The sequence below is a fragment of the Panthera tigris genome, chromosome A1 (assembly GCF_018350195.1).
Source record: "Panthera tigris isolate Pti1 chromosome A1, P.tigris_Pti1_mat1.1, whole genome shotgun sequence".
NCBI lineage: Eukaryota > Metazoa > Chordata > Mammalia > Carnivora > Felidae > Panthera > Panthera tigris.
In genome coordinates this window covers 135,718,735-135,736,968 of record NC_056660.1, presented here as the reverse complement: position 1 = coordinate 135,736,968, position 18,234 = coordinate 135,718,735, and the positions used below count along the sequence as shown (strand labels likewise).

Below are 18,234 nucleotides of genomic sequence, written 5' to 3'. Positions count from 1 at the left end.
CTCTCTCTCTGTCTCTCTCTCTCTCTCTCTGCCGCTCCCCCGCTTAAGCTCTTTCTCTCTCTCTCAAAATGAATAAACATTAAGAAAAAAACTTTTAGTAAAAATTAAAGCAATATAAGCACTTTTAAAACAAGTATTCCTACAGCCTGAGGATACATACATGTCATCCACAGCACTTACAGTTCAAGCGTCGTATCAAAACTTCCCTGAAACATTTCATTGTTTAAATAATGCTCTAGATAAAACATGTTAATGTAAACCCCCATATAAACGGTTTCAAACACTAAGATACACACACACACGCTCACATGCACATACAGTGTTCTGCCTACTAAGGCATCTGGTTAAATATTTTAAAGTTTTCATGCAATAAACTTTCATTCATTACTTGACCTTCAAAGTTTAAATTAAAACAGAAAATCCTGAAACATGTTTAACAGTACTTGCCTTTTTTGCAGATTCAGAAAAGAGAACTCCGTTATTTCCAATGATACCTATAGGGTATCCAAATATTCTAGCAAATCCTCAAAAGAAAATTGAAAAAAGATTTATTTATTCCACAGGATTTTTAATTCACAGCTAACAGACATAGTTACACATTCTTTAATTTCAAATCAAAGTTTAAAATGTGGGGATTCTGTCTAGGGTACAGAACAGCTCATGTCACAATTTCTTCTTTCTAAAGTACTGGAGAATCTGGGTTCTTTGCTTCCTTGAAAGGAGTGTGTTACCTGTAAAGTTATCACTTTGTCTGACTGGTTGGTTTGGTTCGATGATGGATGGGGTAGGGTGTTGCCCATTCATTTGTGTAACACATGTCCGAGTGCCTACTAAGTACCAGACAGAGGACATTCTGAAATGGAACAAATCACAGGTGGAGAGCCCTTTAAAGGCCCATGTTCAGAGCTATCTGTCATTCTCAGGTGACTGGCTTGCCTGAAAGTGCCTATGGCAATGACAGGCCCTTGAGGTAAAGGGTATAAACTCAGCAAAGGCCAACTTGCTTTCTTTCTTTCTTTTTTTTTTTAATATAATTTATTGTTAAATTGGCTTACGTGTAACACCCAGGCCAACTTGCTTTCAAAAGCGGGAGCACAGTCGAGGCCGGTGGTCACACAATGAACCACCACACTTTCATTTTCTCTAAAAGCTTCCTTTATTCCTCACCACCAGTCCCACTACCGCTGCAAACACCCACTCTCCATACACACAGACACAAAGGGAGAAGAATAAGGGCGAAAACGATTAGTATGTGAGGGAGACACCTGAGGGGATTTCAGGAGGCTTTGTAAACCTGAAAAACTACAGAGATCTTCCCAAGAGTGAATTTCAACAAGCCTAATGAGGACTCTAAATAGGTATCAAACACTTGGAACCCAAGAGTCAACAAACAGTGCTTGTTGACAAAGCACGCTCCCAAAGCGCCTGGGGACCCCGCTCTGTCTTCAAGCTCAAGATACACCGGCTGCCAGCTGAGACGCTCGGTGTGTGGTGTGCGACACAAAGTGGTGTGTGACACAAAGCAGGTGCTTGAAAAATTGTTGAAGGAAAATTAATGGATAAGAGACAGTGTCAACCTGCTGATATGCCAGAACACTGAATTTTTAAAAATTTGTTTTTGTTCTTTACTCTGGCGTTGTCTTGGTTTTCTTGATCTTTCAGTCCTAAAATCCCAGCCAAAAGCCTATGCTGCATTTCTTAAATGGCAATGCCACTTACAGAGACAGTGCAAAGGGGTGACCTTCTCCAAAGGTCTAGCAATCCGCTTCCACTTTTGTGCCCCACCCCCACAAAACCAGCTGGGAACTTGCACATCTCTTGGCAGTGTGGTGCTGCCCCTAAGGTATACTGCCCTGTGTGAGCTATTTAGACTTTCAACCCATCCTGAGCCTGGCTTGGGATCTCCAGGCACAGGACCTACTAAGTAGGGCACATGCCCCACTATATCAGGGACACGGAGGAAGTGCCTTCACCAGCTTCCTTCGGGCCAAACAGGAAAGCACAATGTCCAAGAAACTACTAGGGCATACCTAGGCAGGTGCAGAGGCAGGAGGAAACTCTTAAGAGCTGCCAGAGATACCTGATCCTCAGAAAAATCTGTTCTTCCAACCCCCAATACTTCCTCCTGTCACCAACCTCCATTCATTCCCCTCTTCTCCTTCTCACTTCCCTTTCCCTTTCTCCAATCTTATCTGAATTCAAGACAGAGGAATTCCTCAGTATTCTAGGGGACAAAGGTACCACAGGTCTTTGAGCAAGTAAGGGGCAAACTGGTAAAAACAGATGACAAGGACAGCCCATCCATCTTTGGAAAAGAAGCAGAAACAGCTCTGACTTGTTTCAAACTGCTGCACAGTGAGCGTTACATCCGGAACTATTTGGCCACAAATCCTGTCTATATATCAAACAAAAGTCTCTTAATCACTTAAACACCTCAATACAAAAACATAAATTCCACTCCCAGTGTGAACGCTTTTATTGCTCATAAATCACACCAGGAGAAAGTGTTGTGATTTATCCTTAAGCCTTCACGTAGATTTGCAATTTGGATTTTTTAGAGTTATTTTTTTTTTTGCTCTGATATGTTGCCTTCAGATTACTTACTACATTTTCTAGCTTTATTAAGACCAAATAAAATTCAGAGAATTCGTTTTGCCATTCGTCCAAGATAGATTATTATGGGTCTAGCATCTATGTTTCAAACACTTTTCTTCCAAAGCCTGCAAACTTAACACTTTAGATGAATGAATGAACTTTTATAAATAGACTTATTTGTTTTTTCAGACGTGGTTTTCTGTCCTGTATTCTCAGTCTAGTGTTTACATGATTCGACGTTAGACCCACACAGAGGCTATGAGAAGGTCCTTCTAGGAAGGACATTATATAAAACCTCCCAGTTGAATTAGAGACTAAAGAACCAAGGAAACAGTGCTGAAATTTTCAAAATAATTACAAATTATCCAAACAAGGGAAACCTGGGTGACTCAGTTGGTTAAGTGTCCGACTTCAGCGCAGGTCATGATCTTGAGGTCTGTGAGTTCGAGCCCCACATCAGGCTCTGTGCAGACAGTTCAGAGCCTGGAGCCTGCTTCGGATTCTGTGTCTCCCACTCTCTCTGCCCCTCCCCGACTCACACTCTGTCTCTCTCACTCTCAAAAATGAATAAATGTTAAAAAAAATTTTAATTAAAAAAAAAAACCCAAATTATCCAAACAAAAAGAACTACAAATGCTCCCACTAATTTTACTGCAGTAACAGGTCTTTACACGGTGAATTCCACCAAGTCACAGACAAGGTCCTGCACCACAGCATCCAGCCATCATCATACTAAACCCTCTGGATCTACGAAGCTGCTCAGCTCCAAGTCATCTTCACAAAATAACTCCTTTTGAATACAGACCCACATACTTGTCCTGCTTTAAATAACAAAGCTCACACCAAGTGCATCAATACCTGGAGATAAAACATCACTTATTTTCAAAGTAATAGAAAAAGTTCAGGGGCACCTGGCTGACTCAGTACAGCATGTGACTCTTGATCTCGGGATAGTGAGTTCAAGCCCCATGATGGGTGTAGAGAGTGCTTAAAAATAAAATCTTTAAGGGGATGCCTGGGTGGCTCAGTCAGTTTAGCATCTGACTTTGGCTCAGGTCATGATCTCATAGTTCGGTTCGGGAGTTCGAGCCCAATACTGGGCTATGAGCTGACAGCTCAGAGCCTGGAGCTGCTTCAGATTCTATGTCTCCCTCTCTCTCTGCGCCTCCCCCACTCACTACTCTGTCTATTTCTCTCAAAAAAAAATAAACATTAAAAAAATTTTAATAAAATCTTAAAAAAAAAGAAAAAAGAAAATGTTCATATTTTCAATTCTTTGCCTTTATACCTGTAACTAATGTGTCTCCATATAAGGCTTTGAACTCATTGAATCTGCTTCCATCCACGATTCTAGCAATGACCTAAGAAGAAAAATAACAGTGTCCCTGAGATATTATACTACAAAAGAATTTTTTGCATTAACGTTAGTCATAAGGAAAACAAATTCATGCTTAAGTTGTTACTTTCACAGAATTTCACCTTACACAGCAAGTCTTCTCACTAGAATTTCACTTTAGATGCATGGTTGATACCCTGAAGTCATTCTGGGCCCTGGTTTTACACTGCGTGGTCAGAGCAACAGCACCATGTTGCAAAGCAGAGAAGCAGAGAGACTGTAAGGGCTGCACGCTGGACTCAGAGCTCTAGGAGCTGCTCAAAAGTATCAGCTGAGGGTCAGGGATTCAACCACAAAGCATGGGATAGGCTCAGAGTCAGGAGACTTAGCCTCCAACCTAAGGGATCAATAGGACTTGCATGTCCTGGAGGGAGTCTCAGTTCTCACCTCTGCAAAGGTGGGACAAGGTTGTGAGGATGCGATGAACCTAAGCAAATAGTGCTAAGAGGAAGACCCAGCCCTGATTCCTGGCTCTACAGCTGAGAAACCAGAGTCACAGCCTGGCTACCTCAAGTCCTCTGAACCTCACTTTTCTCATCCGGTTTAAAGAAAAACAAAAAGATAAGGGGAGCCCTCTTACACCACTGGTGGGAATGCAAACTGGTGCAGGCACTCTGGAGAACAGCATGGAAGTTCCTCAAAAAAATTAAAAGTAAAACCACCCTATGACCAAGCAATTGTACTACTAGGTATTTATCCAAAGGATACAAAAATACTGATTTGAGGGGCACAGGCACCCTGATGTTGACAGCAATATTATCAACAATAGATAAGATATGGAGAGAGCCCAAATGTTCATCAACTGCTAAATGGATATAGTCAAGGGCAAAACTAAGGCACAGAATCTGATAGTAAGATAATTTCCTAATTTGAAAAAAAAGATAATTCCCTAATTTAAAAAATATTCTGTCAGATAGCAAACAAAATAAAAGACTACATGCTATATGCAAGCACTAAAAATTGTGAATCTAGACCAAAGAAGACCATGTCGACAATCTGTAACCATAGCAACAGCTTCAACTGTAATCAAGTCTAATCTCTGCTAATGTCATATTGATTTAAAACGGTACGTTTTTTTCCTTTCAACAACTTACTGACATTGCATCCACTTCCCAAAATCAGAACACTAAAAAGAAACAGCTGAAAATTATGAAGTTACCTACATCATTCCTAAGTTCCACAGGAATAATGAGTCCTATTTTTGAACAAAGCAAGTTTCATCATTGTGCAATGAAAACTTCCCAACCATTAAGAGGATTGTAATCCCCCTCTCTCTTCTAGTAAGAGATCATTCCCTTATATGTCACTCCCTACTGAGATCTACAGTAGGCTCTAAGGCACCAACCTATCTAAACAGATTGCAGCCTTACAAATGGATATAATGAGATTGACAGCATGGTTTATAGCTCACAGTTCCACTCCACACACCTCTCGGACATCAAAGTTCCTCTTAAGGTTAGTGCCAACTATTCCATACAATTCATCAGCAGGAAACAAAGGATCTTCAGAAGGCTCAATGGAAACCTGCAGAAATATAAAACAACCACATCAACCTGTTAAAAGACATTATTCAGGGGCGCCTGGGTGGCGCAGTCGGTTAAGCGTCCGACTTCAGCCAGGTCACGATCTCGCGGTCCGTGAGTTCGAGCCCCGCATCAGGCTCTGGGCTGATGGCTCGGAGCCTGCAGCCTGTTTCCGATTCTGTGTCTCCCTCTCTCTCTGCCCCTCCCCCGTTCATGCTCTGTCTCTCTCTGTCCCAAAAATAAATTAAAAAAAAAAAAAAAAAAAAACGTTGAAAAAAAAAAAAAAAAGACATTATTCAGGGTAACATAAGTCAAAATGCTTTTCAATAAAATAAAAAACAGAAGAACATAACCAACTCACATCCAATTTCTTCTGGTAATTTAGATTCCTCACAATCTTCCTAGTTATGTGAAGGGCATGAGTATCATCCAAAGCATAGTAGTCGGATACTCCAGACTTTCTACAGAGTAAAGCACACTAAAATAATCAGAACAGGGAAAAGGAAAAGAAGTATCTTAAACCCCAAATATCTTCTCTCACTTAAGGATAGCATCATTTCACTTCCAAAATACTTCAATACATGTCATCTAATTTGATTCTCACAATGGCCGTGGCAGAACGGTATTATCCTTATTTCACAAACAGGAAAAACTGAGGTATACTTAAATTAAGTACCTTGCCCTAGGACCAGCAGTAGCTGTGTAAGAATCCACACCTTCTATTTCTTAATCTTGACCTTCTTCTACTAGACCAGAGAGCCTTGCTGATGAGGACTTCTATTTAATGCTCCTCCCATGCACCTCAAACAAAGCTGTATATGATTAAACTTCAACAACCACAGATGGCATAATGTAGTCCATAACAACAAAGTGTTTGTCAGTAACTAACTAAGCTCCTAACAAAGATGCCAACTATGGTCTCTCATTTCAGAGAGACAGCTGAGGAGCACCTTACAAAGTTACACCCTAAGAGTAAGCTGCTATAGGTAACATACAAAGGCTTGAAGACCCTGTCCCTTGGATCAATGGTAAAACTGGGTATTGATAATAGAAGTGTGATAAGGGCCACTGAGGTTCCCATTCAATTTCAAGTTCGGTGTGAATGATGCATGGGCTTGCTCTATTAGTTTTATTCTGATTAGATGGCTTGTTATCTCACAGGTAGATATACTATGACTCTGTAATATAATATTAAAAATAACTGTAGGGGCACCTAGCTGGCTCAGTCAGTGGAGCATGTGACTCTTGATCTGGGGTTATGAAGTTCAAGCCTCACGTTGAATGGAGAGATTACTTAAAAATAAAATCTTTTTAAAAATAAATAAATAAGGGGTGCCTGGGTAGCTCAGTTGGTTAAGTGTCCAACTCTTGATTTTGGCTCAGGTCACAATCTCACCTCTACCCTACTCTACCCTGGCAGTGCAGAGCCTGCTTGGTATTCTCTCTCCCTCTCTCTGTGCCCCTCCCCTGCTCTCTCTCTTTCAAAATAAATAAACTTAAAAAAAAATGTTTTAACTAACTAAAATGATGATAAACACAGACAAAAATATGTACCTGAAAAATAAAATTTTTCTTCATTTTATGAGTAAGGACTAATCTGCTGCAATCTAAATCGTGATGATTGTGATGTCCTGTCTAGGGAAAAATGCCAAACCCTTGATAGATATTTCTTAGAAATGGGTTCTCACGGTGGTTTCAGGGCACTCTCTACCTCTGGACTGGGTGTTTCTAAATGAGAATAGAGACCGTGTTTAGTCCTGGCTACAGCCCCACACACGCTGCAAGTACTAGACCCTTCAGTTTTTTTAACTTAATACGACATTTTACAACTAACCATATCTTTTAAATGCTTCATACATAATGCCAGCTATAACTGCTGACTTCTAGCTGCACTGTAATAATTCAGTAAGCAAACAGCAGCAGAAGGAACTACTTCCAAATCAGTAAAATGCTTTCCTTTCAAAACTGCCTAGTATTTATGAAAACAGCAGGAAAGGGAAACCTTTGATGAGACACTATATAATGAAAGTCTTTATGTCAAATTAACTCCTCAGGACCACTAATCAAAGAGGTTTAAATATGGATTTACAAAGAGGAACCTGGGTGGTTCAGTCGGTTAAGCATCTGACTTTGGCTCAGGTCATGATCTCATGGTTTGTGGGTTCGAGCCCTGCATCGGGCTCTGTGCTGACAGCTCAGAGCCTGGAGCCTGCTTCGGATTCTGTGTCTCCTCTCTCTCTGCCCCTCCCCCCACTTATGCTCTGTTTCTCTCTCAAAAACAAATAAACATTAGAAATTTTTTAAAATATATGTATTTACAAAGACAGAGAAAACCCAAAGCAATCTATTACACTGTTAAAAAGAACAAAAACCAAGCCATCACCGCTTAATCATTGTCTCATGATTTTAAACAGGTTATTATTAATAATAATAGCTAGTAGCAATAGGGTGCTTAGCAGGCATAAGGCACTGCTAGGAGGTGGGAACTATTATTATCTTCATTTTACACATGAAGACATGAGGCTCAGGGAAGTACGGAGTTGGTCCAGTCACAACAGTAGTAAGGCAGTAAGTAAGTAAGTAAGTAGTAAGTAAGGCAAACAGAAGATGAATTCTGGAACCTACAGCCCAACTTGGCATACTGCCTACAGTGTTTATGGGCACCAGATAACTTTTTTTAAATCAAAAAAATTTTTACACTACTGCTCGTCCAATGATATCTTCATTTCCTTCTCCCGTTAAGCAACCACAAACAGTGGCAGTCCACCTTGTATTCCACCCACCTGTTCCACTGGCGTGCTCCTCCCTCCCGGCTGCCTGCCACGGCCTCCCTCCCTCCTCCTCCCACACCAACGTCTGCCTGCAACGGCCCACGCTATCGATCAGAGAGGACCACAGCAAGTCCGCTTACACGCATGTGCTCACCATAAAGAAACGAGTGCTCTGTTCCACGCATGCAGAACATACAACTTAGGTGTCCTAAGCACAACACCGCTCCCTTAACCACTCCTCCTATTGCCTCTAGTTGGAAAGCTGGAAGCAAGCTAGCATATTCATTTTGTAATTGCTTTTTAGCTCTTTGGTTTCTCTTATCTACGTAATGAAATTATTAATCCTGAGGGGAGAGACCAGGCCTGAAATTTTTCTGTGTTACTCACAACACTGAGTGCCATCAATCTAACCACAGTAAGCTCTCAGTGAGAAGGGAATGAAGGAAAAACTGAGGCAAACGTAGCTCCTTTCCCCAACTTTTCTTAAGGCGCAGTGGTGCTATTGACAGGAAAGTAGAAATGCTGTACCTGTCTTCTTTCTCCTACCTACTAGACTGCTCCCGTAGCCTCCTGCCTCTCTGGATTTGAGGTCTGGCAGCACAAAGAGGGGTTCATGCACCTGCCAAACCAGGGAGCTTGATGACGAGGTCTACCTGCAATTTATACCTGGCTTCTTTAGGGTACGGTCCTGGGCCCTCTTCTTTATCTACCCCCATCTTGGGGTGAGCTAGCTCAACTAGTCCCATGGGTTTAAATTCTACTTCTATGTTGACAACTCCCAATTAAAGATCTCCAGTGCTGATCTGGGAGCAGACTCTTATCAATTAACTGCCTGCTCAGCCAGCATCCCTACTTGGATGTCTCAAGCGCCTCTAACTTACCCGGTCCAAGAGGAATACCCGATCCCCCTGCCCCATCCTCAGATCTCCTCCTCCTCCTCCCATCTTCCCTGTCTCAGGAACGAAACCATGTCAAGTTATCACCTATGTTACCCCACTTTCCTACACCCCTTATATGACATCCATCAGCAAGTCCCTCAGTTCTGTCTCAAGGAAGCTTGAACCTGGTCACTCCCCCTACGTGCATGACCACCATAGCCACCAGCATCTCTCACCTATACTGCTGATAAAACCCCCCGAATTGGTCCCTCAGGTAGACTCATGCCAAATCCCTAAATGCTCTCTGTTTTACAGCCAGAGGGAGTTTTTCTGATGAAATATATCATAATAGCATATCTCTCCTTAAAACTCCTTAAAGTTCTCTTTAAAAAAAAGTCCAAATTCTTTAATGACAGGTTATGATATACAACAACAAAAATAGTAGCAGTTAACATTTATAGGTACTTACTTAAGGTACTATTTCAAGCAATTTATATGTATCATCTCAATCCTCACAAAACTCTAGGAGGTAGACAGTCTTCTTAGCCCTGAACTGTAACCCGAAATGACTAGACCAGTGACATGATGGAGCCAGCTCACGACTGACTCACAAGAGCCAAATGTGTGCACCTCTTCCTGATTCCACACTCAGTGGTGTCCTCTCAGGACCTTGCAATCAGCCTCGGTGGGATAATTTACATCAGGGGCATTGGCAGGTGCCACAAAGTAGAGCTTTTGACCCCCCCCCCCCCCCCCAGAGAACCAGCTGTTATGCACTTCCTGCTGTTGAGAGTTTAGCTAAGCTACCTCATGGTAGATGGCTGCCTCAGCATCTACTTCGTTTGACTGAGTGGCCTGCAGGAACCTTAAACTCACTCCAGCACGCTCATGCGAGCACATGCTCTGGACAGCAGCCACAGAGCACAAGCACGTGTAAGTCCTGATATGACTCCCCCAGCGACCTTCGTGATCAACAGTCTCCCTGCCTCCCAGCTCCTTCCTGCATGTCTTATGTGCTCCTTAAAGAAGACCCATATGGAACTGAACGAAACTCCCATCTTTGGGTTTGAATGGACTAAACTAGCCCTAGACTGGGAACCCCAAAGTGCTCCAACATGGACCCTAAGAAAAACATGTGCTCAGGTTCTGCCTCTGTCTGCACTCTGCCAACAGCTCCCAGCGTGGTCCCTCAAGGCATGCTGTGTACTTCTTCCAGGTTCTGTGAGTAATACACTTGTCCATTTCAATTTCTCTCGTGGTCTGTTGTTGAATCACAGCTCACCATCCAGCACATTGTGCTCCACTTAACAAATATTAATTTCACAAAGTCTTAATGCCTGCATGGCACTGGGTTAGATCCACCTCCTATATGCCCTTCCTATACTTCTTTGTGGACCTTATCACATGTACACATTTATATCATTTTTTGGCAATTACTTATCACCCACCTCCCTAAGATGTTAATAAGCTCTCTGAGGTCAAAGACAATGTCTACCTTATTATCTTGAATACCTGTAACAGTGTCTGGCACATAACCAGTGCTTGATGGATGTTTGTTAAAGAAATGAGAAACCTGTCTCTCCAGTCTTTCTAGGCTACAACGGAAAAGCTGATGTTCTAGCTTAGAAATGCAGCTCTACAGTTCAAAGAACTGAACCCTAAAACAGCAGCTCAAGAACCAATGGACTGTGGTCAGACCTGGCAAGTTTAACTCTTAGAAAAAATAATTAAACTTTCTCTTAAACGGACAAACAGGCAACAGTGAATCCTGGAAAGAAACAACGGCCTCTGTTTCACCTGCAGTGCAGATCGGCACCTCCAAGATCCTCAGCTGAGACCTCTTCTCCGGTCGCGGCTTTAACCTACAGCAGCGATAAAAGTCAGGGGTGAGTTTTGCCCATTGGAGAAATACGAATGCTTACCTACCATGCAAGTCTTCTAACCTGACTATGGCTAACACTCTTTCTTCCACAGAGCTAAGATTCTGTTTTCTTATTCCACCCACCTAGCAAACCTGCATAAAATGGTCTCTAGTCTACAGATGAATAATCTGAACCCAGAGTCACCAGAGAATTTCCTCACAGCCCCTGAGCAAGTGAAAGAACCTGAGTTGAATCGAGGTATTTCTGGCCTGAGAAAGCCCACTCTCCTTCTCCTAACCTATGCATGTCAAAGCATTTGTGTCTGTGCATATGCTGTTCCCACTACCTGGGCTCCCTGCTCTCTGTCACGTACCTGAGGAATCCCCCTTCATTCTTTAGACCCCAGCTGCTCTATGTGGATTCTCCTGACCTGCCCAGGCCTCTTCATCATTAAGGAGTCTCCACAGCAATTAAAAGAACAATGCTTATTCATCTGTGGTCCAAGAATACTCCACATACACCTCCAACAGGGCACCTATCAGATCGTATGTCAATAATCTGCACATGTCTCTATTGTCTCCTCTATACTGTGAGTTCCTTGATAACAGGAACTGTGATGTATTTGTCTTTGAATGCTCAATAAATTTAATGAATTAATGCCATTTTTGGCTATCCTGAAAAATTCCAGTAATTATCACAAACTCTTAAAGGTACAATACCTTTAAGATGGCAAAAAAAAAAGTCTCTAAGATTAACCATATCTAAGAGTCAGCAGAATATGACCAAAAAGAAAGAAACTCAAGTAATAAATTACGAATGACTTAATTACAGCCTGAGAAATTCTAACAGAAAAAAAAAAAAAAAAAGAAAAATTATTTAGTGCTAAACGCCAACCTGATCCCTTAGGAATTGCTTATTGATTCCTACCTGTTTGGGTTGACTGATTTCTTTTTCTTCAAATAGAAACATGTTTTTATTAGAATAACGAATATTTATCTAAACTGCAATGTAGCAAGGACTTACTCCCTACCTCAGAAGCTCTGTCTTGGCTTAGCCAGTTAAGCATCTGACTCTTGGTATTGGCTCAGGTCATGATCTCACAGTTTGTGGGATCGGGCCCTGTGTCAGGATCTGCAATGATAGCATGGGATTCTCTCTCTTCCTCTCCCCCTGCCTCACCCTGCTCATGCTCCCACACTCTCTCTCTCTCAAAATAAATAAATAAACATTAAAAAAAAAAAGCTCTGTCTTAAATAAAATATTATTGCACAGGGAAAAGTAACTAAAATTTTCACCTCCAATTATTCCACCCACAGGACTAAATTCTTGGTTCTCTTCTTCCCAAAATATTCATTGTAAAATAGCATTCAGCCCAGACAATAACTAATTATAAGAGGTGTCTGGATATTTAAAGTTGCAAAAAAGGAATAAACAACCATTATGCTCTATTTACTTATTTCCAGGGTTCTTTTTTTTTTCTTTTTTTTTTTTTTTTTATGGTGATTTATTTTTATTTTTTTTTTCAACGTTTTTTTATTTATTTTTGGGACAGAGAGAGACAGAGCATGAACGGGGGAGGGGCAGAGAGAGAGGGAGACACAGAATCGGAAACAGGCTCCAGGCTCTGAGCCATCAGCCCAGAGCCTGACGCGGGGCTCGAACTCACGGACCGCGAGATCGTGACCTGGCTGAAGTCGGACGCTTAACCGACTGCGCCACCCAGGCGCCCCTCCAGGGTTCTAATATCAACTGATAAAATAAGGATTCGTCATTGGTTAATATTTACTGAACACCCACCCACAACATGTCAGATACTGTGACAGGTGCAAAGATGATAAAAATCAAAAACAGCTCAATCTACTAAACATTAAGTTCAGAAGACCGAAGAACAAAAAGATCCTTCAAAAATTGGTCTTATTATTATGCATTTTTCCAGCCACTTTAAGTGACTAAAAGCTATAGCAACGCAACCCCACATTATGCACAAAATCTTTTTCAATTTTCAATAAAACAAGTGTCAAAATTTAGAACCCTGAAGCGGATGAGGCTGCTGCTGCTTTTTTTTTTTTTTTTTTTTTAAACCTGTAACCATGTCTTTCAGGGGGACACTACAGAACAGAGTCGAGTTGTCTAAGAGAACTGCTGACTTTGGCTGCCTCATTGCTCCTGGCTGAGGCACAGGGTAAATCTGAACCCACCGACTGGAGGACACTGCAACTGCACATTAGAAAAAGCTTTCTCTTGAAAACAGCTAGTGTTCTTCCATTATTCTCATGCTGCCTACAGTCCCAAAAAGGTGTCAGTCCCATCTTTACTCATTCTTTAAGGAAAAACAATACGAACTACTGAAAGTGTATACCCTTCACTAGACAAAGGTAAATTTTGAATGAATTCTCTCCTCTCATTACCCAACGACAGGTATCATATATAACTAGAAAAATATTAAAGAATAATTGATAACAGAAGCCTTTTGAATAATGCCTTCAGACTTTTATTACATATAAAATGGCAGCTCTTCAGGCTTACCTGATCCTCAATAAAATTTATTAAAAATGATTACAACCATTTGGAAAATACACGTTTTTCACATCAAAGCAAGCATAAGCTGTTTTCAACATAGTTTTTTTTTTTATTTTTTTTAATGTTTTTTTTTTTTAATTTTTTTTAATGTTTATTTATTTTTGAGACAGAGAGAGACAGAGCATGAATGGGGGAGGGCAGAGAGAGAGGGAGACACAGAATCAGAAACAGGCTCCAGGCTCTGAGCTGTCAGCCCAGAGCCCGACGCGGGGCTCGAACCCACAGACCGTGAGATCATGACCTGAGCCGAAGTCGGACGCTTAACCGACTGAGCCACCCAGGCGCCCCTCAACATAGTTTTTAAAATAAATTTGTGTTGGGGTGCCTGGGTGGCTCAGTCGGTTAAGCGTCCGACTTCGGCTCAGGTCACGGTCTCGCGGTCCGTGAGTTCGAGCCCCGCGTCGGGCTCTGGGCTGATGGCTCAGAGCCTGGAGCTTGCTTCCGATTCTGTGTCTCCCTCTCTCTCTGCCCCTCCCCCGTTCATGCTGTGTCTCTCTCTGTCTCAAAAATAAATAAACGTTAAAAAAAATTAAAAAAAAATAAATAAAATAAAAAAATTAAAAAAAATAATAATAAATTTGTGTTACTATTCCAAAACCAAAGATGATTTTTTTGACAGAATTTTAAAGCAATAAACTTACTCTCTGAGATAGAATTCACATACCACAAAAATCTCACCTGAAGAATAAAATTCAGTGTTTTTTAGTGTATTCACAAGAACGTGGAACCATCAACACCACCTAATTCTAGAAGTTTCATCACTCCCTAATGAAAGCCCATCGTCATTACAGACACTCCCCATTCTACCCTCCTCTTGGTCTCTGGCAACGACTAATCTATTTTCTGTCTCTACATATTTGCTTATTCTAAATATTTCATAGAAGCAGAATTACACAATGCTTTTCCTTTTGTGTCTGACATAATGCTTTCATGGTTTATGTTGTAGCATGTGTCAGAACTTACTCCTTTTTATGGCTGAATAATATTCCATTATATGGATATCACAGTTCTAGAATATCCTTGACATTCTTCCTCTTACCTAATAACATTCTTAGATTTCATTTAAATAATGGGACATTTTTCTAAGATGTAGTAATCACCTGTGTCTTCACCTACCCTCCCTTTATCCCTCTGAAGTCTGGGACCAGACTGTGACACAAGCACAGCAGAGTGAAGACAGCATTACTGAACAACACTGGAATGGAGCTGATCAAAGAAGGAATGGGGAAGAGTCTAGGATTACGTAATCCACTCCTCAGTCCTGCATCACAGGCAAGTGACCGTTAATGGTGTGCAGGAGCCCCCTCGCCAAAGGGCCCTGTGCTTTAGGGCTTAATGCTCAGTAGTTACCTACTGAAATTCTAATTTTATTTATTTATTTTTGAGAGAGAGAAAGAGAGAGAAAGAGAGAGAGAGAGAGAGAGAGAATATGCACATGAGCAGGAGAGGGAAGAGGAAGAATCTTAAGTAGGTCCCATGACCGTGAGATCATGACATCACCTGAAGTCAAGATTCAGACGTTTAACTAACTGAGCCACCCAGGTGCCCCAGATTTTCTAATTTTATCTTTGAATTTGTGTTCTGTAAATGAACAGTGATGGGGCTTATGTGCTGGGGTTCAGAACTCTTGCCTGGTCTGCCTCCCCCCACCTCGGTGGAAAGGGTTCTTGGCTCCCTGCTTCTCTGCCAACTGATCCCTGGGCACTGGGCTCTGCCCTATCTGCTCTTCCCTGCCCCTGCATGGCAACTGTTACACCTGCCCCCAGTGGGGGCCTGGTATGGGCACAGGGAGGATCAGGGGTCAGGCATGCACCCCCTGGCATCTCAGGGTGGAGCACAGCAGCACCGGCACGATCCTGGGCTGGCAGTGCTGAGGTGTATTCTCTAGCAGATGACTCAGTGGAGGTGGGAGCTAGGGGACAGCCTTTTGCCCCCGCCCATTTGGATACCAAGCACATCCTAGAGCAGAGGCTGTATACCCTTGGAGGTCATATGTCCATCAGGAGTTGAATGGTGGGCCCACTGGAAGCACGAGTGCCAGGGAAAGGGTGTATTCCATGTTGGAGAGAACATGTCCTTAAATAGCAAATAAAAAACACCGTGACAGATAAAGGTACGACAGAAGGAAAATGTTTTATATTTTAGTACCTTTAACAGTATTTTTTTCTTCCTTTTTGAACAAGGGGTCCTGTATCTTCATTTTGCACTGAGGTCTGCAAATTATATAGGTGGCCCTACAAGTGATTCATAAAGATTGCTAGTATTAGAAATTTAGAGCACCTCTCATAGCTATTCTACATTGTTCCTTTTTATAAAAACTTAACCTTTTTGAAAAGTAGTATTTTCACAAGGCTCAGAGAGCTAAAGATCTCAAAATGTTTACGTGCAGAAAAAAAAAAGTCAAAAGTGTCTCTCCCACCCCATTCCATCTCCTCTGCATTTAAACCATGTTTACTGTATCTTTTCTAGAGTTTCTATATGCATACACATTATATGCATATACATGCATTATATATATGCATAAATGTATAATTTCCCCATTTTACAAAAAAGTGGACATATGTGCAAGCACCTTGCTATTTTTTTTCACCTAACAATTTATCGGCTTGTTGTTGACCCTGACTCAAACAGTACTGCAACTTATGTAAAAGAAAAAATAAATAAGGCACCTGGTGGCTCGGTCAGTTATATCTCTGACTCCTGATTTGGGCTCAGGTCATGATATCACGGTTTGTGAGTTTGAGCCGCTTGTCAGGCTCCACGCTGACAATATGGAGCCTGTATGGGATTCTCTCTCTCTCCCTAGATCTCTCTGCCCCTTCCCCACTCTCTCTCTAAAAAAAAGTGTGCTCAAGAAATTCATGTTGACTGAATTGACTCAAAAAAAAAGAAAAAAAGAAAAAAAGAAGTAAGTTTACTTCATCAGCCATTCAACAAATGATCCTGTGCCAATTGTGTATCCACATACAAAACAATGTCAGACTCCTTCTTTAAATCCTACCCACATGAACTCAAAATGGATTACAAACCTAAAAGAGCTAACACTATAAAACTGAGAAGAAACTGAAGTATTAAATCTCCATGATCTTGCAATATAGGCAAAGCCGTCACATATATGACACCAAGAGCACAAGCAAAAAGAGAAAAGCAATACATAAAGTGGACTTGATCAAAATTAAAACTGTGCATGCTTCAAAGGAAGATACCATTAAGAAAGTGAAGACAATCCATAGAGAGAAAATATGTGCAAATCACATATCTGAAAAGAGACTTGTATACCGAACATATCAAGCATTCTTAACAACTCAATAAAGACAACCCAATTTTACAAATGGGCAAAGGATCTTGGGGTGCCTGGGTCGCTCAGCTGGTTAAGCGTCCAAATGTTGATTTCAGCTCAGGTCATGATCTCACGGTTCATGAGTTCAAGCCCCACTTTGGACTCTGAGCTGACAGGGCAGAGCCTGCTTGGATTCTCTCTCTGCCCTTCCCCCACGTGCATGTTCTCTCTCTCAAAATAAACTTAAAAAAAAATAATAAAAGAATGGGCAAAGGATCTGAATAGACATTTCTCCAAAGAAGATACACAAATGACCAGCAAGTACATGAATGATGTTCAATATCATTAACCATTAGAGAAATGCAAATCAAAACCTCAATGAGGTACCATCCACTAGGATGGCTATCATCAAACACATACACAATAACAACTGTTGGCAAGGAAATGTAAAAATCAGAACCCTTACACACTGTTGCCAGGCATATAAAATATGCTCTGGACAGGTTGGTATTTCCTCAAAATGTTAACCTCAGAGTTACCATGTGACCTAGCAACTGTACTCACAGGTATATAACCACTATAAAAGGAAACATATCCATACAAAAACCTGGATGTGGGGGCGCCCGTGTGGCTCAGTCAGTTAAGTGTCTGACTCTTGATTTCAGCTCAGGTCATAATCTCACAGTTCGTGGGCTGGAGCCCTGTGTCGGGCTCCATGCTGACAGCACACAGCCTGCTCAGGATTCTCTCTGTCCCTCTCTGCCCCTCCTCTGCTCATATGTGTGTATGTGCTCGCACTCGCTCTCTCTCTTTCTCAAAATAAGTAAATAAACTTAAAAGAAGCTGGATGTGAATGTGCACGGCAGCATTATTCATAATACGCAAAAACTGGAAACAACCCACATGACTATCAGCTGATAAATGGATAAACAAAATGCAGCCTATCCATACAATGAAATATTATTCAGCAATAAAAAGAAATGATTTCTCAAAAAATTAAACACAAAATTATTACATGCTCCGGCAATTCCACTTCTGAGCATATACCCAAAAGAAATGAAAGCATGAAACTCAAATATATTTGTATACTCATGTTCACAGTAGCACTATTCACAACACCCTCAAGTGGAAGCAACCCAAAAGTCCACTGATGGATGACTGAATAAACAAAATGGTATATACATGCAATGGACTATTACTCAGCCTTAAAAAGGAAGTTCTGACATATGCAACAACATAGCGAATCTTGAGGACCTTATCCTAAGTAAAATATGCCAATCACAAAAGGATACATACTGTATGACTGTACTTGTACAAGGTACCTACAATAGTAAAACTCATAGAAAAAG

At 41.3% G+C, this 18,234-nt stretch overlaps 1 protein-coding gene across 1 annotated transcript in view; it reads right to left on the bottom strand.

Moving 5' to 3' along the window:
- Positions 1–18,234, bottom strand: part of MCCC2 (methylcrotonyl-CoA carboxylase subunit 2) — a 71,751-nt gene that overhangs the window by 13,389 nt on the left and 40,128 nt on the right. Inside the window, exons 8-12 of the mRNA XM_042988022.1 lie at positions 10,961–11,025; positions 5,876–5,975; positions 5,420–5,515; positions 3,884–3,956; positions 448–524 (exon numbers count right to left, since the gene is read on the bottom strand). Coding sequence (XP_042843956.1) covers positions 448–524; positions 3,884–3,956; positions 5,420–5,515; positions 5,876–5,975; positions 10,961–11,025 — 411 coding nt within the window. The remainder of the gene's footprint in view (positions 1–447; positions 525–3,883; positions 3,957–5,419; positions 5,516–5,875; positions 5,976–10,960; positions 11,026–18,234) is intronic.